Source organism: Oxyura jamaicensis, chromosome 18 (assembly GCF_011077185.1).
Source record: "Oxyura jamaicensis isolate SHBP4307 breed ruddy duck chromosome 18, BPBGC_Ojam_1.0, whole genome shotgun sequence".
Classification (NCBI taxonomy): Eukaryota; Metazoa; Chordata; class Aves; order Anseriformes; family Anatidae; genus Oxyura; species Oxyura jamaicensis.
The window spans coordinates 6,808,171-6,833,000 of NC_048910.1; the positions used below are offsets into that span (position 1 = coordinate 6,808,171).

Sequence of the window (24,830 nt, forward strand, 5' to 3'; positions counted from 1 at the left end):
CTTTGAAAAATAAAAATCAAAGCACTATATAAGTGTCAAGTTTTATTTATCTGCTGGCTGGAAAGATAACTCTGAAGTCTGGATTGGCATAGTAAGAACTAGCAGAACCATAATTTACAGGTAAGAACAAATTTACCTTTCAGACTCATGACGAAGAGATCCGCTTCACGTTACTCCCAAACAAGGAAGATCTGCTTCATCGCTTCCTGCTCCGGGAGATGACCTGGGAGGGTTTATCTGTGAGCAGCAGCTGCCTTTTCTGCAAGGTAAGTTGCAATCAGGAAGGTCCTGTTTGACAGGGTTTGAAAGGAATGCCTGAGCGCTCAGTATCCCCACATGCTTAGCTGAACAAAGAGCTCATAGGTTAAATTAAAGGCTTTGGATGGCATCGATATTGCCATGATTTCAGATTTGAAACTGGAGTCAGGATTTTCATGTCAAAGAGATGCTTCAGTTCTTGAAGCATAAGGATACAATGCTGCTACCATGTGTAAACTGTAACCCCACAAAAGGTAATGCAGAGAAGACAATGTGTACAATGGTTTAAAAGCTAGAAGCAAAGCACTGCCACCTAGTGCAAAATCCTGGAAATGTTCCCAAACAATTCAAATGGTTTTTTGTTATTGTTCATGTTTTTTTTTTTTTTTTTTTTTTTTTGTTAATTTAAAAAAAAAAAAAAAAAAAGAAACAGAGTAAAAATACTTCAGCTCAGAATAGAATTCAAATGGAATAAAGAACAATAAAATACATAACTTCAGAAAATATGCATCTCACCAGCGGAGTGGGAAAAGAAAGATTACTGTTAATGTACAACTTAATGCACCATTAAGTAGTACTGACATGATTCTAATCAGTATTTGCTTTCAGCTAATAAAAGCAAAAATATAAAAAAGTAGAAACTTTAAGAAGATAACGAAACCAGAATGCAAGTTACCAATGGAGATAGCAAATAGAGCATACTGTACGTTGCAAAATTATAACAAAATACATAGTAAAATTTCAGCAATTAAGGAAGAGGCAAGGTGCATGAACTACCATTTTGGCTCTGCCACAGTCTTCCTATATGAAAAACTAACAATCAAAACAGGTTCTCTATTTCAGTTTACTGACCTACAAAGTGGACATGGCAGTAGTATTGCTAGTGAATTTTGTTAGTGTTAGTCAACACTGAAATGTCAGGATGTCTGGAATGAAGGTAACGAGGAAGTGCAAAAGCCACATTAAGGGCATAAAAAAGGCTCTGAAATTAATTCCTCTCATACAGAAAAAGCAACAGAGAGAATTTCAAGTATTTTGTTTCTAAAATATGATAAATTGAAGAGGAAGTAAGTCCACCCATATGGCAAGAAAATGGCAAATCTGGGAAAATTACACCAGACCTGAAATACTGAAGTATGCTGGGTTATGAAATGAATAAACAAATAAGGGAATAAGACATGGGATTTTGCTTAAGTTTTCTTTAACATTGGTCCCAGTGTTTCCTAATAAATATCCAAGCAGATAAATAATCAGGTACACATTTCATCTAATAATAAACTCGGGAAGACGTGTCATTATTTTACTGTAGTGTCAATTCTACACCTTTATCTTGAACAGTATAAACTTGATATACTCAGTCTTGTGAACACACAAAATGTGCATGTAATCTATAATATGAATTGTAATCAAACATCAATTAATACAAAGTTTTACAAATCAAAGAATTTATCACATAGAAAAAATAGCAATGAGTTCTCCAGACAGACAAAAGGTATATTTTTTATTTTAATTATCAACAGAGATAATGGGAAAGAGAGAAGGATCTAACAAGAAGAGGGTACTAATGTGTTTTCAGATTTTGACTGGTTTAAATATGCTTTTCATAGAAGTAACTACGGTAATGGTAAATGTAAATCACACTATTCCAAAGATAAATAATGTCCACCAAAAAAGAAGTTTCCAAATGAGACCGCAGCAGTTGCATTTTACTTCTACTAAATAAAGGAAAATACAGGGAGAAAAGAAACACCATTCTGGTTTAGTAGTACTGTTGCCATACAGTTCGTGAAATTTTCCAAGGTAAACTCTGAACATTAGTATTGTACCTGTTCACATTACTGGCGCACTATTCAGGTCAATGAATGAAGCAGTAAGAAAGGAAGATCCGACTCGTTTTAATATGAAATGTTACAGCTTAATTTACCAATGTATATCTATTGTAGACGTATCCTAATTAAACACGAAGCATTTGCTGTTATAATTGCACAGGTCACATTATCAAACGACACCTTTTGGAAGGTACTTAGGAACTTACTTGTTACAACACATACATAATTGTGAAAGGAAAGGGCAAACATGCTTACTGAAGCACATGGAATTTGATACAAATTCATGAATCTATACCAATACGAGGCTCTGTTCTGGGCAAGAGTTAAGGCCTCTAAGCATAAAGGGTACTATTCAGAAAGTGCCAACTGCCAGGAGCCCTCAACTCCTACTGATTTATGAATTGACAGGGCTCAGCATGAATTCCAGAACTGGCCAGAAAATATGTCTCTCTTCTCCCGTATGAAGGGCTTCTATGAAGCAAAATGTTTATTTTGACTGAAATTTTCAGCAGATAATCTCGAGCAAAATAAAACTCTTTTAAGAAGCTGAAACACTAGCTTCTGAAATAAAAACAAACAAACAAACAAAGAAACAGCACGCTGAGAAAAGAGAAGGTGAAAGTTTTTACTTAGAGATACTTTTACACCAGAAACTACTGGCAATATTTTAAACAACATATAATCAATAGATTTTAACAAACACATCAAAGACAGATGCTGATAAATATTTTCCTAATTCCCCAAACTACGTTCTGTCATGACAAGAATGAATGAGGACCTTTTGTTTGGAATCTTCATAATTATAATGCAAAGAAAAGCATGCTTTTTCATTTCAGATTTATGAAGAGGGTCAATTTTCCTTTATTTCTACACTACCTAGCAGCACAACTGACAGGAAGAATGACTAAAAACCAAGATTAAAAAAATATCAAACCCAAATATGTAATGGAAAGATCAGTTCCTATATACTGGAGCAAGCCTCAATCTAAGAAGTATTTTATGACTTCATCTAGCATTGCATGACCTAGTTGGTTTGATACTCTATAGCGTATACCACGTTTTTGTGCCCAAAATATTTGAAAAAATAATTTCATAAGTGTTTAAGACTCCTTTTATTTTTTTCTTTGTGAAAGCATGCACGATGAGTGCAACAAAGCATTCAGAATGATTTAAAGAACAAACAGAAACATACATATGTATCTAAAAAGTGGTCATACTCATACAGTTTACAGGTTTTGCACTCCAAGGCATGGAAACAAGTTTGGATATGCATGTATTGCAAAAACAAATTCAAGAACTAATGAGGGTTCTCTCTCTCATGCATGGATGCACATACACACACACGAAAGACTAACGCATTGAAAAATACTTACATGTTTAAAACAGGTGACAGGAGCTGCTGTAAAGCTATTGCTATTGATGTAGTTACCCCAGCTGAAACCTTCCACAGGGACAGCTGTTAAGAAAAAGTTATTTCATTTAGGAAGCTGCTAATGAAACATAAATCTTGTATCGGTCAGAATTTGTTTTAGCTGTTCATGTGCCATTACCTGCTTTAGTCTTTGCCTGGTTTTGTAAAGTTGCTTGGTACTGAGCATATGCTGCTAATTTAGCCACCAATGGTTGTTTTTGTAGAACTTTAGCCTTTTTTGTTGGAGGTTTACCCTAAAACAACAACAAAAAGCTAAGTAAATAAAGCCTTTCCAAACTCCAACCCAAAAATTTCCATACATCTGTAGCATATTTCTGATGCAACTTTTTTGAAAAAAGTCATTGTGAGGAAAAAAAAAGGAAACACTTAAGTTTTAGAAATAATTTATCACATATTTTTCTCTGGTGGATTTAACTAAAATTAACACAACACAGTATGGAAGTTGACCAAGTTCCACAAAACTACATATAATATTAAAGACATTCAAACACCAACAGCAAAACAATTCCTAAAATATTATGTTTGTACTAGTATTCCAATTTGGAGAACATATATAATCATTGTTTTACCTGAAAAAAAAGAAGATATCTTTAGAAAGCAGGTTAGAAGGAAGATTTTTAAAATCTAATTTATATCAATGCAGTTTCTTGGACTTTGTTGCATATGCGATGAATATGAGATAGGATGTAATATTTCCTCGACATTTCCAGTTCTTTTATTCAATGTTACAGAAATGTTTTCCTGATTACTTGATTAATATTTTAAGCGAAGAGATCAAACCCCATTTTGTAAGACTGTAGAATTAAGAAAATCCTCAAAAGCAAAACACGACAGTGCTAAATAAACCTTTAGAGAGAATAAAGCCTGAAAATATCTTGGGGATGAGATGCATGGATTTTCAAATCACTACATATATAGAGCAATTGTTAATTGCATGATCTTTTTCTTGCAGATAAAAGTGGGCCACTGCAACAGAAATACAATAAGGAGTCAATATTCTGTGTAATTTGCACTGCTGAGCAAAGCAATTTGCTCATTAGTGACACGATTTTGAATTTCGGCTTAGAAATCATTTATGTGACAATTTTATTGTGTTTAGAAACTTGACTTTGTCGTTTTAAAAACATCATGCAAGTTTTACAAGCATACACATTTTACAAAGACAGACTATAATAAGTATATAAAGAAAATGGTGTCTGTACCGCTACCTGAAGTCTGGCCAGAATGCTGGCCTTCTTGGAGTTCGATGAATAGCTTCTGGAACATGATACACTGCAGAAGCGTTTCGTTTTGGAGTAAAAAGCGTCACGGACACCAACCATTCCACACATCTCGCATGTAGCTAATCAGAGGAGCGAAAGAACAAAATGTTAGGGGTGTAAAAAAGCCACGGTAAAAATTCAGAACAAAGACAGCATGAGAAAGGTCCTGTAGGTGGCACCAAACCGATCAATTTCTACCAAATCCAAGATTCTACCCAGAGAAATCTCTGCTAATCGCTAATAATTGTGTCCAAAATATTTTTCCCCAGTGGCAAAATCAATCTTTTCCCTTCTCCCTGCCCTTTTACTTTTCTGGTAAACTGCAGTTCATAGCTAGGTAATAGTGACAGGACACACTGACAGGCTTTATACAGCAGTGGTAAGGAAGTTTTCCTAGTATTGGACGAAATATTTTTATATACTGTATATATGAACAAGATAATGGGTAGAGAGATATATTTACAAGCGCAAGAAAACAGAATGACACCTTCAAAAAAGCTCAAAGCACAAAAACAATGTGCATGAGAACACATACTTGTGCGTGTATTATACACAACACATATTATAAGGGGGGAAATGTTCATAAACTATTTCTTTCCTGACAGCAAAATTCAAATTCTATCTTATTACAGTTTTGCAAAACCCATGCAATGCACTTCCCTTCAATTATTTTGGTCAGTTTTCAAGGGGAACAAACACTTGGGACTGGACCCTCACAAAGCACAGCAGAGGTTAAAAAACAAAATCTTGGTACTCACACACCACTTACTTACCCATGCCAGATTTACCATCTGGATAAGTATAGACCTGTCCATTGTTCTTTATGATTGGGAGACTGGATGGCAAAGGAGCAACCTCTTCTTCACTCTCATCTGAACTGGAGCTGCTGCTGGTGTCCTCACTACAACTATCATAACCGTCAAACATCCCGAATGAATCGCGTCTTTTCCTTTCTGTTCGTGAAGTATGTTCTGTCTAAAAATAATAATAATAAAAAGAAATAAAAAAATAAAAGCAAACAAAGCAAAGAGTACCAGAGCAATCTGAATACAGTAAATTCAAAGGCAGACTTAAAAAGTTTCAAAGGTCAAAGTCAACCTTTAAATGTAGAACTACTACAAACTGCTCAATCAGCATAGAAATATGAGCTACATACTGCTAATTGAATTAGTATTAGTAGAGCCAAAACTAGCCAATTTTTGCTATTAGGATAAACAGGAAGAAAAATCTCTCTCGGTCCACCACACAGTAGCAGCCCATACGTTCCTTTTTCTTGGTATCTTCAGAGTTCATTAATCCTGATGTACTGATTAATGACAGCCACGCAGATCTTACATGCAAATGAGCACCTTCCAGATGGCTGCAGCCAATTTCACCAGAATTCATTCATTTGAGAATGCTGGGCAGAGAAAAGACAGTTCAACGAGGAGGGCACTATTCCACCGAGCAGGAACGAGGCTCTCTTTCTGCTACTACTGGCTTACAGGGTTACAGGTAAATCACTCAGCTTCCATGGGATTCAGTTTCTCATGGGTGAACCAGGAATACTTCTCTACCTCACGGGGATGTTCTGAGGATTAATACATTACCAATTTTGAAGAGCTCAGTTACTATGGCAATAGGGTCTGAATAAATACTAAAAGATAGAAAGGTGACTAATTTGCCACTGTCATCTACAAAACCCTGTTACATAAGAGTTTTGCTATAACCTATAAATCTGAGGTCAAGCGAAAACACACAGATTCGAAGAATGCAAACAGTTGAGCAATTTCCGAAGACATTAAAGAAGCATAAACGACAGATTAACTGATCTTTTTTCTGATGCACATCCACTACATGCATTGTAATAGTCACATCTTTCACTTGATCGCTATTTTCAACAGCTCTACTGAAACAAAGTTACTGCTACTTAAGTGAGCTGCCCTCATCAGGCTAAAAAAAGAAATATCAAAGTATGTCCATTACTCTTAACAATTACTAATATTGAGAGGTATTAATAAATAAAGAAAAGAAAAATTATACAATGGAAGCACAAGTTAGGGGAATGAAGTACAGCAAGAAAACAGAAAAATAAATAGGAAAGCCTTTGCTTCTACTTCCTTCCCGCTCCCATCCAAGAGCTAGTTTTATTTAAAAATCACTGTAGACAAAAAGAAATGTGACTGGACTTTTCCTTCTTAAATTGCATTTGGATTCATAGCTGTAAGATTTCATCATGGTAATTCCCAAATCCCTTTCCTAGAGAGTATATGCCTGAACATCTTTATTGTTGGATTTTATCCAAGCCTTTTTCTGCCATGCTATCCTTTTATTATAATGTTCTCTATTCTCCTTTTCCATCTAAGTCCTATTATAGAAGGATTTCTTCATAGTTACAAGGGAAAACTGATTCCCACACTGACTCAATCCCAGTATCCAACTAACAAAAAAACAAAACCCACATCCTGTGAGTGTAAAAGATTATACAGTAAGATACACAAATCACTTAAAGCAGCTCTGATACTTAAATTCAGTGTAACGTTAACTGTGCATACATCCCACAGCCAACCACTCAACATTATATTAAAACCAACCAAAACCTAGGACAGGGCATAACTCCACATCTCCTTGAAGAAACTGAGAGCTGCTTGAAGCAGCCAGGACAACAGCTGCAATCAGAGGAAACGCAGGGAGAGGGCAGAACAAAACCTCGTCCTAAGCTGTGCTGGTAGCAAGCCTTACCTGTACACTATCACTGATACTATTACCAGCAAGATGCAAGATCAGTTATTCGTTTGTGTGCACGTGTGCGTAGATTAAGACAGAAGTTGAACACGTTGCCATGGATACAGTGCTCTGCAAAAAGTGGCAGTAATTTACAGATCAGAACATGAAGACTCATTACCTTCCCCAGAATCTCAAACTCTGTCATGCCTCAGTTTGGCTTTCCTTGACCATTGCCTCCACCAGGAAATAAAACGCAGCACCATCCTAACCCTTCACAGCAGTAACATTGCGTTGCCTCCTGGTATTACGGATGGATTTTGTTGGTGTACCAGAGCCCATGGACAGGACAGGATATCCAGCCTCATCCACGCATCCTCCGTCAATCAGCTGACCTGATTTCACTAAGGACCAGGGCCCTGTCCCACACAAAGGAGGGCTTCAACCCTTTAGTGGAAGCTGCAGCTTGGGGTGGTCTCAGCATGTCCCTTTTTCTTTGCAAACCGGAGACCTCTGGACACACATGGCGGTTCTGTTCCCCCAGCGCTTTGCTGCCAGGGGTGTGAAATGCTGGAGCAGCTCAGGAGGAGTAAGAGAAGCACAGCTCACTCCCAGGTCCGCCAACTCCCAGCGCCACAGCAGAGAAACCCCAGAGCAAGCGTGGCTCCCACTGCGAGGGCAGGAGCAGAAATGGAAAGCTGGAGGAAAGCTGAAGCTCCAGTGGCACAGGAGGGAAGGAAGAAAGGCTGCTGCAGGCAAGCTGAAGCATGGTGCAAGATTACAATCACAGATACCACAACAGAACGGTTGGCTCTTTTTATTTTTTTAATTTTTCCTATCAAATACATTTAGAACCTCTAGCATCACTGCCAAGCCCTCTCTGCCAAAATATTCACAGATGAGAAAGAAAACATTTCCAATTTCTCTAGAGAAATTGGGGTCTCTAAAAAAAAATGGTCTTCAGCATTACAGGGGTTTCTAAGGAGCAGTCATCAAGAGTTAGTTAAGCTTAGGTAAAACGTCAAAAGAAGTCTCACATTCCACCTTTCCATTTACTTTATATTTGGTCAAATTGTCTCAGCTCGTTATGAGAAACTCTAAACAGCAGCTTTACTAGTTGTTTTAAAATAATATCATAGATTTATATAATATTTTCATCCAAGCTTTTGCCAGAAGATAAGCATGCTTGCCAGATAATTTGCATAGGACATTCCTAATGTTAATTTATAGTTATTATCTGGATTGTAATTCTTGGGAAATTACTCAAAATGCGTCTTGTGTAACTTGGAAAGCATACAGTTTTTTCAATAGAAAAAAATACAAACTACTTAGTTTATAGAAGTAGGTGGAAGCTAGGCAAGAAAATATGCAAATACCTATGCTGGAATTTTGCTAGAGCACATCAAAACACTTTTATTTTGATAATAAACACCTCTAAGGTTCTTTTCAACCCATGTTGAGACAGCATTTGTAGAAACAAATGAATAACGTGTGGATCTCTGATAGCCCTTCCTGCCGCAATGAAAGGTCCTATTCTTTTCCAAGCTTTAATATCTGAAGCAGAAAATAAGGTACAACTCTGAACTCAAAGGTCAAAAATTGCATCCTTACATAACGGGCAACAGATGCCTCCAACAGAACCATAACTGAAGAAAAAGCATCTGCTTCGGTAACAGCAGCAGCTTGCAACTCCTGCTGCGTTCTTGCAAGTGCTGAGCAGCAGCGTGCCTTACCAGCTGACTAGCCACACCGTCTAACAGAGGAGCACTTAGCTGCTACCTGCAGCACCTCTGTGAATGGAAGCTTCAGAGAGAACAGCTTACACTGTACCAGGTGCTCCCACTGGATTTTGAGACACACTGTCCATGAGAATGCAGTCCTCCACCCAAAAAAGTAGCATGATAGTTACAGCGCTGAAGCGGCCTGTCATAACCACAAAACTGGGGTGGGGGGGAGTAAGCTTACATTATATATTTACAGGCTTTATTAATCAACATTTGGTAATATTTCTCCTAAAATTCTTTTTCCAGCTACTAGAGACAGTAGCAGGAACTTGATCCAGCAATTACAACTGTAGCAAGATCATTCCCCATGTTTCACAATACAGGCATCCAAAGAAAAGGATGGATCCAGGAGCTTGGATTTAGCATGCCAAATCACATTGAGGAGGAAAACTACCTTTCCCTCAAAATTGAAGCAGATTAGTGCTCTTCACCTCCTAACGTGAGGGAACGCATACTGCCTATCTGCAAAGCTTGCTCTGAGCAGGCCTAGCTCGCCATAAGCCTCAGAGCTGCGCAACCAGTCATTAGCCAAAGAGCAGTAGCTGGTGCACTACAGGATAACCCAGCAGGTCAGTGAGCAGAAGCAATGCACATACAGGCCAAACATTTAAGTATGCTGGCTAAGCTTATTTGCCTAGTAAGGTTACCAGTTCCTCAACAGGAAAGGTTTTTAGACAGAGCGATACAAGATCGAGGCGAAGCGGGACTGGCAAATCCAAGTCTGCACGATTATTTGCTTGGGGGGGTTCTTGCATAGTTCTTACTGAAGGGGTGGGTGGAGAAAGGAACCCTAAAAACTGCTTTCTTATTCTGCCCAACTTCCCATTTTCCTGTTCTTCCTCTCCCCTCTGTGAGTACTTGGCAACGATGTATTTTTAAGAAATACTCTTAATTAACCATTACACAAGGCAAATGGCACGATAAAAGAATATAGTTAAGGAAACCGGTTTCCCTAAAAGCAGGAAGGCAAACTCTAAACAAATATGATTAATAACTAGTTTCTCACTCTTTTAGCATATAGTTACACAGTTGATTTTAGTCAGCACATATTATAGCACATGCTTTCGGAGAATAGCAACTACTTTTTCAGCACAAAACAATGGTCACAAAGGGCATACAATGCAGGGCCAAATCATAAAATAAAACCATTTAATGTTAATTAGACATCAAATACTTACTCAGAAAATTGCTTTAGTGTTCTAGAACGTGAAAACTATGCTCAAGTATCGGCAAAATTTATGAGAAAGTGTTTTTGTAGGCGAGAACTTGCTACAGAAATTTTACCCCATTATTAAGTGGCCAAACCCCTTGCATCCAAGCAGGCACACCTTGGCAAAAGGAGGCTGATACAAAATCACAGAAAAGTCTCGACGTGCTCAAAACGATTGTCGTTACTTCTGAATCAATTTGGTGCTTGAATTCAGAAAGGCAGCAGTTTAGAACTGAGTAGGAGAGCTGTAGCTTAGCAGAAGCCTGCCAGCACCTACACAAATAGGCATCTCTTTCAATGCTCAGATCTGACTCCCAGAAACGTGACAGAAGTTGGGACAGATGGTATTTGAGGCCAAGGTCAACCAACAGTGAGGTCACTATAACCTTTAGGCCACGGGTCTGTGATAAGTCACGTTTACTTTAATCACATATCCTTAAGAGATCATACGTTTCCCATAACGTACTTCGAAGTCGGTATTAAATTTGATGCATAGCTTTTAAATTCATTCATTAATGTTTTATGCCACAAGCTCAGTTTTAGCTCTGGATGTCAGCATTAAGGCACCAAGACGACAGAACTTATTTATTACAACTCTGCTGAACTTAAGTTGGCCAGAGCAATTTAGTGCAGTAATACTAGCTCACCCCTTACAGAACTGAAGATCTACTTGTGCCTCAGAGCGTGACAAAAAAGGAAATTTCAAACACAGTACCAGTTTAAAGAAAACACACTTTCAGCTTTCATTAAAAATAAACAAACAAAAAACTCCGAAGCTAAACATCTTGGGATTCCTGGAAATCAGAACCAACCAAACTTACTTTTTTTATATAAGCAACTCACCTCTATCTGGAAATGTGCCTTCCACTCTTATTATAAGTAAAATCTCAGCTGGAAAATTACAGAAATGTTTTTCCTGTCTCTTCATTTGCTATGTATGACAGCATTTTGTCTGAAGCCAGTTTCTGCTGTTTGCCAATGGTTTTGTCCATAGCCTCTTCCCCAGGGGGTTTCACACAAGAAGAGGGGAGACTCTTTTACAAAAAAATATATCAAATTAGCAGGCAATTTGGAGGGGGAGGGGTGATGTAAATATGTGAAATATTTGAGTTTTGAAAAAAAAAAAATCTGTTACAAATTCCATTACGTGTTTACAAAGCTCTTATACACAGGAGTACCCGGAAGAGGCAAAGTCTAGAAGGCAAATACTTTGTTTTAACCATCCAGTTAACATCAAAAAACAAAAACAAACCAAAAACCCAACACCAACCCAAAACCAAGGTGTGTTACACCTGAATTCCTTCTATGTGCTCAGAGCTGGATTCAGCAAAACATCACAGGTGTCTAATGTGTGCCGACTTACCTGGGAAGTGAAGGTATGTTGGAGTAGTTTGCAGAAGGTATCAAGAACCTTGCAAAATTAAATCAAATTTTAGAAGGTAAGAGAACTGAAAGCTACTGAGGAGGAACTTATTTTGTAAACATTATTAACACTGCTAACATCGTCCAGCTCTCTAGAGAGCAAAAATGAAGGTAATTCTTATTTTCAGGCTACAAGCCTGTCGTACGTGCACAGGCCTCCACACTCTCAAGAACACCTGAACCACTCTTGTGGCATAAGCAGTGACATCCACCTAGGGGAGGTTTTAACTCAGCTACGCTGCTCTATGGTGTAGGTTACACGCTTCCTCAAACCGATCCCTAGGCAGAACTACAAAGCAAAGACAGCTTCACACACCTATCAAATCTGTTGGCTTTTTTAAAGAACACGCTTTTAGTTCCCATGTAAGGCTCCAGATTAGTCTCTCCCAAACCTTTTACTCCGCTCCCTACAAGTCAGGACCGGACTGCTGTAAGCAGAGGTAACGAGCAAACAAATAAAGGCAGCTCCTCGAACATGCAAACCAATCTGCATTTAAAACACGGAGAATTGCCCTGCAGCTTTCACAGTGCTGACTGGGATGGGAAGCTAAGAATCCCAGGGGCTGCCACCCAGGCTTCAAACTTTTCTTTCAAGTAATCGCATTTTCACACGCGGCCGCTTCTCCTAGGACCTGACAGAACCGGGCTGGCAAAACCTCTGCGAACCCTTCCAGCACCGACCTGGAAGCTGAGCTGCTCGCACGGGTTTGCGGCACGGGTCAGGAACAATGCCCCAACAACGACACTGCCGCGACTTGTGGGGGATCGCGACAGAGAGAGGGTCGCGACAGAAGAGTGGGTCTCGGTGGGGGCGAGGCACGGCAGAGGAGGGAATCGCGACAAAGGTGGTGATCGCGACAAAGGGGGAGAGATCACGATGGGGGGGGTCTCCCCCTCCTCACCCGCTGCTCCCCGCTCCCACAGCCCCCCCCTCCTCCCCTCCCAGCCCCCCTCTCCCCAGCAGCTCGTCCCCTAGCCCCGCTCCGCACCCCGCGGACCACGGGGGGCTCCCCGCGGCGCCTCTCCCCCCGCCAGCCCCCGGCACTCACCAGCTCCTTTGTGTCTTCCATCAGGCCCTAGCGGGCAGCAGGCAGCGGCCGCCGCGGCCCCTTCGGCTGGGCTCGGCCCTCAGGGCGCCCCCCGCCCCCGCCGCCCAGCCCCTGCCGGGGCCCCGGGGCGGCCCCGCGGAGTTCAGCGCCGCGCCGGGGGAGCGGGGCCCCGCGCCCTGCGCCGGGACGGCAACAACATGAGCGGGCGCGCACTGCGCAGGCGCCGAGCCCCGCCCCCCGCGCGCCCTCATTGGGCGCCCCGCGGGATGGGGCTGCCTCGCTCGCCATACCCCCCCGCTCCTGTGGGGGAAACCATTTGGAAGCTGGGGGGGGGGAAAATGAGAAAGAGATGAAAGAGGGAAGCAGCCCAGCCTGGGACTGCTTTTGATTTAGGATAGGTGGTGGAGAATGGGGGATCGATGATGAGCTAGGGAGGAAAGCTGCTCGTTGTCACGCGCCGGGGCGCAGCACCCCTTCCACAGGCGCAGTGGTGCGGCCCGACCGCCTCTTCGTCACGTGGGACGCGCAGAAGGTGGAGCGAAAGGGAGGCAAAGAAAGAAGGCCACGTGACCACGCCTTGCAGCCGGACTCACGTGGGCCGAGCGAGGGGGGGCGGGGGCCTATCGGGTGAGGGAGGCGGGGCGGTCACGTGGGCGGTCCGTACGTGAGCAGCCAGCGGGGTTTCCGTTTCCGGCCGGTGCGCGCGGCGGCCCCGTGAGGAGAGATGCGGCCGGGGCCGGGGGTGCTCCGCGGGGGGGAGGCCGGGCCGCGGCGGCCGGGGCCGCTGAAGCTGTTGGTGGGGAAAAAGCAAGTCAGCAGCAGCAGCAAGAAGAAGAAGATGGCGAAGCAGCTCCGACGGCGCGCAGAGGAGGAGGTGGCGGCGCTGGAGGCGGAGGAAGCGGCGCGGCGCGGCCGGCACCTGAAGGCCCTGTCCGGAGCCACGGGCGCGGAGCGGGAGCTGGAGGAGCTGCTCTTCGGGGACTGCCTCGCCGCCGAGGAGGGCGAGCTGCTGCAGCGTCTGGCTGGCCCGCGGCGGGTAGGGCCGGGGGCTGGGCGGGAGCTGTGGTGGCGATGCCTTTCTGCCCTCGGGTTCCCTCTGAGGGGCGGTCGTCGCCCCGCGGCTGGGCTAAAAGGGCCCGCTCGGTTGTTTTCAGCACGCTGCCGCGGAGGGAGGAAACCTTCTCAGAGACTCCAGCGATTCGGAGGTGGAGAATGAGGCTAAAAGCGCTTTCGTGTCTAAAGCGCCGGCCTGGGTGGATGAGGATGATGAAGCTGAGGAAAAGTAAGTTCAAGCTCGGGGGTAGGAGTGGTACATCAGGCTTTCAGGAGTGGTTTCAGCGGGAATGATCTTCGTGTTTTGTGTGTTTTTATTCCCTAGGATTGATATGACACATAGGTACAGGAGAGATCTGATGAAAAGCGATGCTGAGAAAATACTTACTAAGAAAAAGCTAAAAACAAGACTTGAAGAACAGTGAGTATCATTAATAATTCTCTGGTAAGCTTTATTAAATTAAGCATGTGTGGTTTTTCAAGTCCTATTGTGGACTGCTCTCCATGGAAATGTTGGCATGTTAATGTGAGTTGTTTAGAGATAGTGCTTCTTATGGTGCTTCTGGTATTTTCATATCCAAAAGTAATACTGAGAGTAGTAGTAAATAAAATATGAATTGGATTTTTCTTCATGAAGTTGTTTAATGCTTGTTTTTTGTAGAGGTAAACTAATTCTTCTAAGAAATTATACCAAAAGCTATTTGTAGTGATCTGTTGTTTTTTAATTAGGGTGACAACATACCTTAATTTAGTATGGAGTATAAGAAAGAATAGCATAGGGTAACGATGTAGAAATCCAGATGGGCTTCAGTTATCTTGGTGTGAGTGTGCATCACTCGGAAGAGCAGTGCCTTGATGTTCAGTATCAATTTTACTTCAGATTCATATTCTACGAGTTAACACTAATAAATAAAGTTATTTTATTATATTGTCTTATTAGTTACACTAATAAAGGAAGCTGAATGAAATTTGAGGACAACTTAGCATAGCATTTTAAGTGAAAGTAATCTTGCAAACTTTTCACTGTGTGTGTTGCCAGGCATAAACGTATCTAATGCTTAGAAAGAAATAATAGTATTAAAAGCTTTTCTTCCTTCTCACCCCTCCCCATTATCTTGTTAGATTTCAACGAGCTATGGGAGGAGTTCCTGCCTGGGCTGACAGAGAAAACAGGAAGAAATCCAAGAGGACTACAAGTGATAGTAAAGAAACCCATCACAACCCTAGCATGCCTTTCTGTGCTTTTCTATTCAGCTGCTTAGAAAATGATCGTTTGATGTTTGGTTGATTCTGTGGTGTGTTGATATGCTGGGTTAATCAGCTTTGTTTCATTTAGCATGCTTTTATTTGACTCATTGTTTCTTTAACGAGTTTATAGGTTGTGATCTGTGAGTGTTTGGGGAATTAACCTTTTCAATATGTTTTGTTTTAATTAGGTGACAGCGATGGTGATGATGATCTACTGTGCAGAACTGGTAATTTCATATCAACCTCGGAATCCCTGCCAAGAGGTATTTTGGAGGTAAAGGCAAGCCTGCTTTTGCACCTTAGTCTGAGCTATTTATATGCGCTTTGCTTTGTTGCTCTTTGGGCAGTGAGATCAGTGACTGCATGAGTTCCTTGTTTGTGTCTGTAATTGTAATGTTTCAATACTTTACACAACTTGATAGGTCACCTTATGAAAGCATGAAACAAATTGAGGTGTATTGTTCGCTGTAGGAATTACTTTATGTATTCTTAAATAACATCTGGTACTGGGATTTCAATCTGTGTGGGAAGGATGGAAGTCTCCCATAACTTTGAGGTTATTGAAGTGGTCTGTGAGATTTTTTTCTTAAGATTTTCTTACGTCATCTTGTTTGCAATTATTGCAGGTGAGTGAGAATGTAGATAGTTTTCCATAGGATTTCTACTACAACCAACTAGCTCTTTATTATATCTGCAACGTGGAAACAGCTTACCAAGCTTACTGTGTGTGTGAGTTCTGCTTGTATTCGTTGCCTAAATGTCAGCATAAGGTTTGAGATCTTACAGAGCAAAGAATAATTAAACTGACTGCTCATCAGCATAAATAAATGCATAATTTTGTTGTTTTTTCAAACTGCTTGATTTGTTTTCTAGATGAAGAGCTGCTTGCCTGCTAATCAGGAACGTCTTGCTGATGGGAAACTGTCAACTGTGCAGTTCCATCCATCTGCTCAAGTTGTTATGACTGCTGGACGTGATCGATCTGTGTCACTCTTTCAGGTGAAGAACTTCAATTTACATGAAGTAGATGGCCACTAATACTGAATACTCTTTTGTTAAATGGACCTGAAATAGCCTGGGATGATAGACTTGCTTTTCATTCTTCATATGGTGGCATGCACAGAGTGGTTGCAATGTCTGTGATTAGAAAGGAATTGGATTTTTCTGGAAGATTTCAGTGGAAGATTTCAATCAGCCCCTTCATACCAACTTTTTGCAGAGTATAGGTAAATTAGTTTTATCAGGCTTCTTAGTTGATGAGCAGCAAGGGCTGGTGAGGTTGTGGTATTTGTTTTTTTTTTCTTAAGTTGTTTGTAAAACCTGTATTGTGAGGAGCAATCCACTTACATTTACAATTGTAATATTGCTGAGAAATTATTTTGGGGATGGAGAGGCTGTACTGCAGGAGGAAGTGCTGGGACACTCCTGTCATCTTGCTCCTCTGAAAACTAAAAATCCTGTTAGGAACTTTCTGCGTGGCCCAGCATCAGGGAAGTGGTCAAAGACACAAGTTGAATCTGACTTCCAGAAGTCTTCAGGAAAGGAGAATGGAAAGCAAATGTTTCCATTTGGAACAGCATGTTCAAAATTACAGTTTGAACAAAGCATGGGCTAGACAGGAAGGTAAGAGGTAATCCAGGAAGGCTGGGAGTGCTTAGTGTATAGGGTGAGGGGTGAGCCATGGGCTGTTCGTAAACTTGGAAGAAAGGGAGAGACTTGTTTCCAACCGGTGTATTTTTACTTTCTCTTATACTGGTGAGTCAGTAAGAATGTACTGTGTAGAACTGTTTGGTATGTTTCTTAATGCGATGATGTTTTTATTGAAGGTTGATGGTATAAGGAATCCAAAGATACAGAGCATCTATTTAGAGAGTTTTCCGATCTATAAAGCTTGTTTCAGTGCTGATGGAGAACAAGTTATAGCCACCGGTACTCACCATAAAATGTTCTACGTGTACGACATGATGGGTGGAAGCATTATTCCTGTACATCAAGTAAGAGGTATGTTTGTTAGTCCTTTAAGTGTTTTCAGTATTGTTAAGTGGACATAACTGCTGTTTAGATGGCATATGAATTTGCTCTAAAAGGAACTGTAGTGAATTGTTGGAGGTAGTGATACTTATTAAAGTATGTTTAGCTTTAGTTTGTCAAGGATATAGCCCTAGGTTTGTGTGACATCTAACTAGTACCATGGTTTATGGGGGCAGTATGTTACAGAAACAAAAAGCTGAAGAACAGTCAGGTCTCGCTTCTATTGCTTCTATTCATTGTAGGTGTGAAAGTTAAGGAAAAAGAATAAATGGTGCCAGCATGACGTTCTAATTCTCTCTCTTTAAAGGCATGGAGGACAAATTTGTCAAAAACTTTGAAGTCTCTCCAGATGGATCATTTATGCTTCTAACTGGAACTTCGGGTTATCTTCACTTGCTGTCAATGAAGGTAGCTTTTATTTCCATGTTTCATGTAACTTTTGTTTCTTGGTAGCCTTTTTCTTTGGAGTCGCTTGCAATCTAGCTTTTTAGTTAAAACAGGTATGATGTACTATGACAGCCTTTGAGAGTGAGCTGTTAAGTCACTAGCATTAGAAAATGATTTGGGGATGTTTAGAATTTTCTCAGTGAAGTTGTTTTTGGGACTGGCGATGGAGTTCAATACAGAGTATCATGGATTTTTTTTTTTTTGTTTAATTAAAAAAGGTCATATGCCAATGACGTGTTTCATCTGATTGCATAAACACTGCTAACAAAATGAATGGCCTCAGTATGGAAACAGGAATCTGAGGGTGGATGATATAGGACTTGTTTGTTTTTTTTTGGAATAGCCCTAGCATGTGTTGGTGTACCTTTGTCATGAATTGTCCTACCTACTGTGATTCGTAATGAATCTAGATTTTTTTCAGTTACATTTTAAAATGCCATATGATAGCACCTGGAAATTGCTTTATGATAGCAACTTGGAAAAAAGTAGGAAAAATACCTTTTTAAAGTTCAGTTCCCTTATGTAATAAGATCACTGTGAGGGAGAAAAAAAAGGTGTTGATTTTCATTGTCACCATTGCTAATTTCATCCTACAGACAAAGGAACTGATCAGCACTATGAAGGTAAATGGAAGATCCACTGCATCTGCTTTCACTTCAGACAGCAGTAAAATATATACCTATTCAAGTAAGTGTTCTAATAGTACTAATTGTAATTCCATTCATACTATATTTTATAAATCAACTGTTCTGCCAAGTTAACTGGCAAATTAAGTGATCAATCATGTAAAAAATGAACTGCTTTAGTATATTCTTAGATTAAAAATTCTATATTTGATACTTGTAAATGAGTTAGCTGTCTTTTTCTGATTTTTTTTTTATCAAGACAGACAAGTCAATGTACCTTCTGTATATGTGGCTTCTGTAATCTCCTATTTCATTCTGCAGAGGAAGGTGAAGTTTTCATTTGGGATGTAAGAAGCAGAAAGTGTCTACACAAATTTGAAGATGAAGGCTCTTTGGAAGGAAAGTGTATTGCTGTTTCAAAAAATAACCAATATGTGGCATGTGGGTAAGTAATGTGGATGTTTCAGTTTCTTCCTATCTCCTTTTGAAGCTCTTCAGTAAGTTTATTTGGGGCTAGTAGGAGTGTAGGAATACAGAAAAAGTTCACTTTTAATGAAGCTCCAGTAGAGGTGAATGGATGAACCATTGCCTTTTCTATGATAATGGTGTATTTTGTTCCATGTATATATAAAATACCATACACACTGAATACTGCTGTCACTCCTAATGTATTACTATTGCCTTGCAGTAGGTGTAGCAGTTAACTTTAAAATCATACTGAGTGAAATTGCTTAATTTCTGTAGTACAAATGTCAGTTTGGTGCCTCATTTCTTTTACTTTTTTTCTAGTTTACTCTTCTGATTTGGTTGCTGTAAGAGAAAATTTATCACTTTAAAAGATTTCTTAGCTCTGGTGCAGCTGAGTTTTAATGCTGCTTGAAAGTATTTCTGAAATAAGCTTGCTGAGATGCAACTTCAGCTAGTGGTATCAATTTGTTACAATGAGACTGCAAAATATTTTCAGTATGCGTTTTCTCAGCCCACTGCAGAAGAGGATTTTTAAACAGAGTTGCTCTGTGCAGAGGGTGTTTTTAGTTGTTGTATTTTGTATAAAAGCAAATGCAAAAGAACTCAATGTTTTCTGCATCTTTGATAGCAGCTCTCACTGCTTTGAATTTCTTGTATATAATGAGACCAGTTAACCAAGTATCTCCAGTTGATTGTCTCTCAGACATCCCACCCACCCCTCCTAACCCTCCACTAAATACTGTTGCAAACTTTAAAGCAAAATGGAAGCTTCAAACAAAATATTACAAATTGTGCTAAATAATTACCAATGATCTTTTAAAGTTGAATGTTGGCTATGGATAACAAATTAATATGTACTGTAAATGCTATTTCTTGGTATAGTCTTTGTTAATTTTTCTTTTTAGTTCAGTTTCTGGAGTTGTAAACTTATATACTACTGATGTCTGTCTCAAAGAAAATAATCCTAAACCGGTTAAAGCCATAATGAATCTAGTTACATCTGCTACATCTGTGACCTTCAATCCTACCACGGAAATCTTGGCTGTGGCTTCCAATGAAGCTGATGAGGCTGTAAAACTGGTATGTTCAGCTTCTTGCATGGTATATTGGTGGAAAAATGTTCCTGCTGATATAATAAAACTGATACCGAGCAGATACATATACTGCAGAATTTGCTAGACAGAGTAGATCAGGATGTGTACGAGACACTGTATATTTAAGAAAATTATTTTTGGCTTTGAGGGATGTTCTGAATGTAACAGTCTAATTCACCTGTTATTTTTCTTTTTAAAATGCCTTTTTTACAGTGCTGTACAACATCTTAGCAACAAATGTGATTTTTCAGTATCTGTTAACTTAACATCTTACTGTGTTGTACTAGCTCATTCAGAATTCTGCCAGCCTTGCCAGAATTCCAGTCAACAGTAGAACTATTCAATTAATCTGAGGATTTGGAAGCCTATTTTTGCTCTTCAGATGTAATTACTAAAAAATAAATTAGGCGCGATAAATGACTTCTTAGTCTGTTCCCTGTACCTTGTTTCTTCAGTAGAACACTACCTAGAGTGGGGTAGGATAGGAATAGAACTGAACATTTGAACTCATTGTTGAGCTTAAACATTAAATTTTTACTTTAATGTGAAGTTTTTTGTTTATTCCTAACTGATGAGAGTTACATATTTCTTAATAGATACACATTCCATCGTATACTGTATTCTCAAACTTCCCAGTGTTCAGAAGAAAACAAATTTATCTTACTCAATCTATGGACTTTTCTCCTAGAAGTGGATTTTTCTCTGTAGCAAACAACAAAGGCAAAGCTTTATTATATAGGTATGTACTAAATTAGGCTGATAAATGCTGGGTAGCACACTTACTATTGATAACGTGGGGCAGATATGGGGTAAATGATAAAAATTGGTCTACTTGATCTGAATTTTACTTTAAGAGTACATTGCTGACTTGCTATTCTGGGGAATGAACCTAGTTGTTTTCTGATTATAAACTATACTTTGCTACAGAAATCTATGTCAGAAGTGTTACTGTTTCTTGCTGAAATAACTAGGAAAGAAAAAGCCAGATACTGGATATTCTTCCCATTTTGTTTTTTCAAATTTTAAAGACTTTGGAAGATTAAAACAAGATATGAGTTTCCATGCTAGCATCTGCATCTGCCATGGGTTTGTTCTAGCTGTAAAGGCAGGGTGAAGAGCATCCTTGGCGGTGGGTGGGGGGTGTTCACTGGCACAGGTTGTCCAGAGAGGTTGTTCAATCTCTATCCTTTGAGATACTCAAAAGCAATCTGGATGTCCATTGACTAGCTTACGATAAACTTGATTTTAATGTGAGACCTGAGGTCTGACAGGGAGAACTTACGGGGAAAAAAAAACTCCTAAGGAAGAATATAAAAATGAGAATAAATCTTGTAATGTAATTGTCCTTTATTTAAACTTGAACTGCATATTGTAATGGCACTTCAGGTAAATCTATTAAGCTGATGGGTATCTTCTACTACATATGTGTTTCAGCTATTGGATAGATGTCATTTCTTATGTTGTTTGCTCAACAGGTTACTGAAGTTTTAAACCTGTCTCAATTTTGTTTTTTCTTCAGGCTGAAACATTATTCAGAGTTTTAAAAGATAGAGCAGAAAATGGGCTAGTAACTCAGGTAAGAGTAGCCCTAGAACTATTGATAAGATTGTCTTGAGGAATCTTGGTTTTGTTTTGCTGCTTCCACAACTTCACAGGTGGCAACAAGAAGTTCTTAGTGTGTAATCTGAAATGGTCTTGTTTGGATCATTAATACACACAGTCGGCTGCTTTAATGGGCAAGACTTATACTTGCCTTGTTAATCTCAGCTTTTCTAATAATCCTCTTAAAGACTGTAGGTAGTTTAATGAAACTTGCCCAGTCCTGTTGACAGCAATTTAAAGAAAATCTGAATATATTTAAATCACACTCCTGGGCAGTGATGGTAAAAGCAACTGTGGGCTGGCTTAGCTTGATCCTGTTGTGAAATCATGTTAAGCCTGCCTAATTGAAAATTTAGGTTACATAAATAAGCTTGAAGTACAGCTTGTGTGCAGGCATCTTATTGTAGACTTTAACTTCTTCATGGGAAAGGAGAATGTCCCGTAGCCTTGTCAGTAACATAGTAGTGCTATTTGACCCAAAACGTGATAATGATTGAAAACTCAGCCTATTCAAACTGGAGGCACATTAATCTTCTGTATGTTAAGCTTGCATAAAACTTTGTGATGGCTAAATATTCTGAAGATACGAACAAAATTCTCTGTACTGATCTTTCCGCAGGTGTTGTAACCTGGAACTACAAGAATGGAACTACACAATCAAGCAATTTTTTTATATGGAAGTTGAAAAATAATATATCTTTTGGGGTTTTGAATGTTTTTACTTAATAAATGAACCTGATAAGTTTCCAGGCATGTTATTTCAACTTCTCAACGTTTTGTGTAAGCAAATGACTATAGATTTTAATGGTTAATACTCAAGTTAATGTTTTCAAAAAATGCTTAATGTCTTTATTATGAGAATATAAAGTATTCCACTGTTAACACAAGTATTGTCTTTATGTAAAGTGTAAGCTCTGCTTTGTGCATTTGGCTTGAGCTTTGCTACCGGCCAGATCCATTTGTGGCTGGAAACACTGTTTTGCTGACCAGGGAAGCCAAGAAGTAACCTGAAGAGCCCTGTTGGTGCAGTGGGCCAGCTATGGCTTAGGAGGAACGCCAGCCACCATCATTTGTGCATAACATCTCACAAGTATCACAAAACCAACTGTTGTACTGTGGTTTTAATCCTTCAGCAAGACTTCATTCTTACCTTTCTGTGAAAGTAAAGCATCCTCAATCACCCTGAGTGTCACTTCATTGGATTTTTTTCAATCAGTTGCAAAATCCTGATCTCAATAGGGTCACCTAGCAAGAACTACTTTACAGCTGCTGTTGCTAGTTCTTTCTGATATGTCTCTGATCATTGTTTTCCTGAATTGGCCACATATTTTAAAATACATACAAGAAAAAGTTGTCTAAGAGTCTGCTACACTATGAGTAAAAATCTTAATTTTAAGAATAAATTGTGACTAATAACATCTGTCCACTTCACAGGAGGGAGCTTTTGGAGCAGTAACATCAAGAGCAAGGTCTTCCAGTAAGCAGTAGTGAAAGTTGATATTAAGCAGTCAGTGAAAGTGTTATTACAGAGAAGGTACTCAGAGCATGAGGAGAAGCTAATTCTAGAAACCTGTCAAAGGTATGAGTTTATTGCTAAATACTTGTCATAACTGTTTTCAAAAAAAAACCACAAGGACCACAAGGATAGTGTTCTCTGAAGTACTCTGTTTTTTAACACAGCTTTACCAGTGGTGCATTTCACAAATCATGGAACAGCAGAATATGCTATGAAGGTGTTAAACTGACTAGAGTATTTAAACTTACTGCAGTGTTAAACCTAAATATCTTTGGAAGAGGAAAAAGAAAAATAAGCACACTTTACTAAGATGCTTGATGTAGGATTCTTCTGTTACAACCAAATCTAGGTAAAATCTAGATGGGACTGAAAATCTGTTGAATTTCAGAAAAATAGAAACTGAAACTGGTTAATACTTCACTAGAGGGCAGCACTTAATCACTTATTTGGACAGTTGATTGCTTTATGCAATGTAGCAGTTTGTCCTGTGACAGCCCTGCTCCTGAGTAGCATTGTGGTTCTCAGCATGACTCAGCCTTTTTTATAACGTCTGTACTTCACAATTAGGTTTAAATAGCGTGACCTAATCCACAAAACTCTTACATTTTTTTTTCAGATAGGTCCAATGACTTCTGAAAAGGTAGGTTTTTAGTAAGTTAGATTGACCAATCTCATTTAAGTAGCTGTGAAGTATTTTAGTACACTTAATCCACTTGACTCTCTGCCCCTCTTCTTCCAGTGTGCATCTCCACTCTTTCCATAAAGAAATAATTCTGAACCTAGTGTTTCAAAGCCATATAGCAAGCTGAAAACAGATCTCAAACTAGGAAGTAAGGGACTCCTGGCCTTGTTAAGTTAACAGGTCCTACAGTTTCTAATGCTCTTCCTGCACATCCTGCAGGTTGGTTAAGAGCCCCAGATTGGAGGGGATAGGAAAGCAAATGGAAAATGTGTTATATGGTGCGGTGCTGTATACTACTTTGTGACTGCAAATGCTTCCAAATAGCACCAGAAAGGAAGGAGAGATTAATCTAAGCATTTAAAACAAATTCTGTGATGTAGTTAGCAAATATTAAGCTTTAGAACGAGTTAAGAGGAGCACTGAAGAACAAGCAAGTTTAACCTTTGCACTAAATATCTTAGATCTTGCTGTTGCATTTTGTCTTCTGCAAAACGTAGCTTACAGCTCCATTCAGTGTAGAGTAATGAAGACTCTTGCCTTTTGAGAAATGAAGAAAACCTCAGTGTATTTGTGGCATTTTGTAATGTGTTTTTGTGGTGGTTTTACCGTGCTAGGCAGCTGAACATAACCGCTCTCTCACTCCCCCTCCTCAGATGAGGAGGGGAAGAAGTAAAGGAAAGAACAACTCATGGGTTGAGATAAGGATAATTTAATTAAAGGGAAAAAAAATAAGGAAATATTAATTAAACAATTCAACTAAAGGGAAAAAAGGGAAGGGGGACGAGGGAGGGGGAAAGGGAATAAGAAAACAAAACAAGTAACGGCTATGTGGAAGTGCAGAGGAAAGAAATTGCTCTCTACTTCCCACAAATGAGTGATGCTTGACCATGTCCTGGAAGCAGGGCCTCAACGCGCGTAGCCTGTGTTTGGGAGGAGGACAGATGTTTTCGCAACGAGAGCCCACCCCTCCCCTCTTCTTCCTTTTTCCACCTTTTGTTGCTGAGTGTGACATCATATGGTATGGAATATCCCTTTGGTTGGTTTAGGTCAGCTGTCCTGGTGATGTTTCTCACTTTTTTGCCCACCCCGTAGGAGGGTTAGAGAGAGTCCTGAT

At 39.8% G+C, this 24,830-nt stretch overlaps 2 protein-coding genes across 9 annotated transcripts in view; one reads left to right on the top strand and one right to left on the bottom strand.

The window, feature by feature from the left end:
- Nucleotides 1-13,171, bottom strand: part of MBTD1 (mbt domain containing 1) — a 33,167-nt gene extending 19,996 nt beyond the window's left edge. Inside the window, exons 1-7 of one of the 8 annotated variants that reach the window (XM_035342438.1) lie at nucleotides 12,950-13,169; nucleotides 11,322-11,512; nucleotides 7,503-7,616; nucleotides 5,555-5,756; nucleotides 4,722-4,861; nucleotides 3,638-3,752; nucleotides 3,461-3,543 (exon numbers count right to left, since the gene is read on the bottom strand). In XM_035342438.1, coding sequence (XP_035198329.1) covers nucleotides 3,461-3,543; nucleotides 3,638-3,752; nucleotides 4,722-4,861; nucleotides 5,555-5,708 — 492 coding nt within the window. In that variant the 5' untranslated portion in view covers nucleotides 5,709-5,756; nucleotides 7,503-7,616; nucleotides 11,322-11,512; nucleotides 12,950-13,169. Of the gene's footprint in view, nucleotides 1-3,460; nucleotides 3,544-3,637; nucleotides 3,753-4,721; nucleotides 4,862-5,554; nucleotides 5,757-7,502; nucleotides 7,617-11,321; nucleotides 11,513-11,841; nucleotides 11,890-12,949 lie in introns of all 8 variants that reach the window. The other 7 variants (XM_035342439.1, XM_035342440.1, XM_035342437.1 and 4 more) reach the window with 7 other exon arrangements.
- Nucleotides 13,172-13,607: 436 nt separating this feature from the next.
- On the top strand, nucleotides 13,608-22,699 carry UTP18 (UTP18 small subunit processome component). The gene is made up of 14 exons (XM_035342232.1): nucleotides 13,608-13,985; nucleotides 14,104-14,231; nucleotides 14,328-14,423; nucleotides 15,125-15,204; nucleotides 15,439-15,524; nucleotides 16,124-16,249; nucleotides 17,077-17,251; nucleotides 17,589-17,689; nucleotides 18,325-18,415; nucleotides 18,676-18,799; nucleotides 19,728-19,902; nucleotides 20,513-20,655; nucleotides 21,436-21,492; nucleotides 22,138-22,699. The coding sequence occupies exons 1-13, from the start codon at nucleotides 13,674-13,676 to the stop codon at nucleotides 21,458-21,460; spliced, it is 1,662 nt and encodes a 553-aa protein (XP_035198123.1). The 5' UTR covers nucleotides 13,608-13,673; the 3' UTR covers nucleotides 21,461-21,492; nucleotides 22,138-22,699.
- The last annotated feature ends 2,131 nt before the right edge of the window (nucleotides 22,700-24,830 follow it).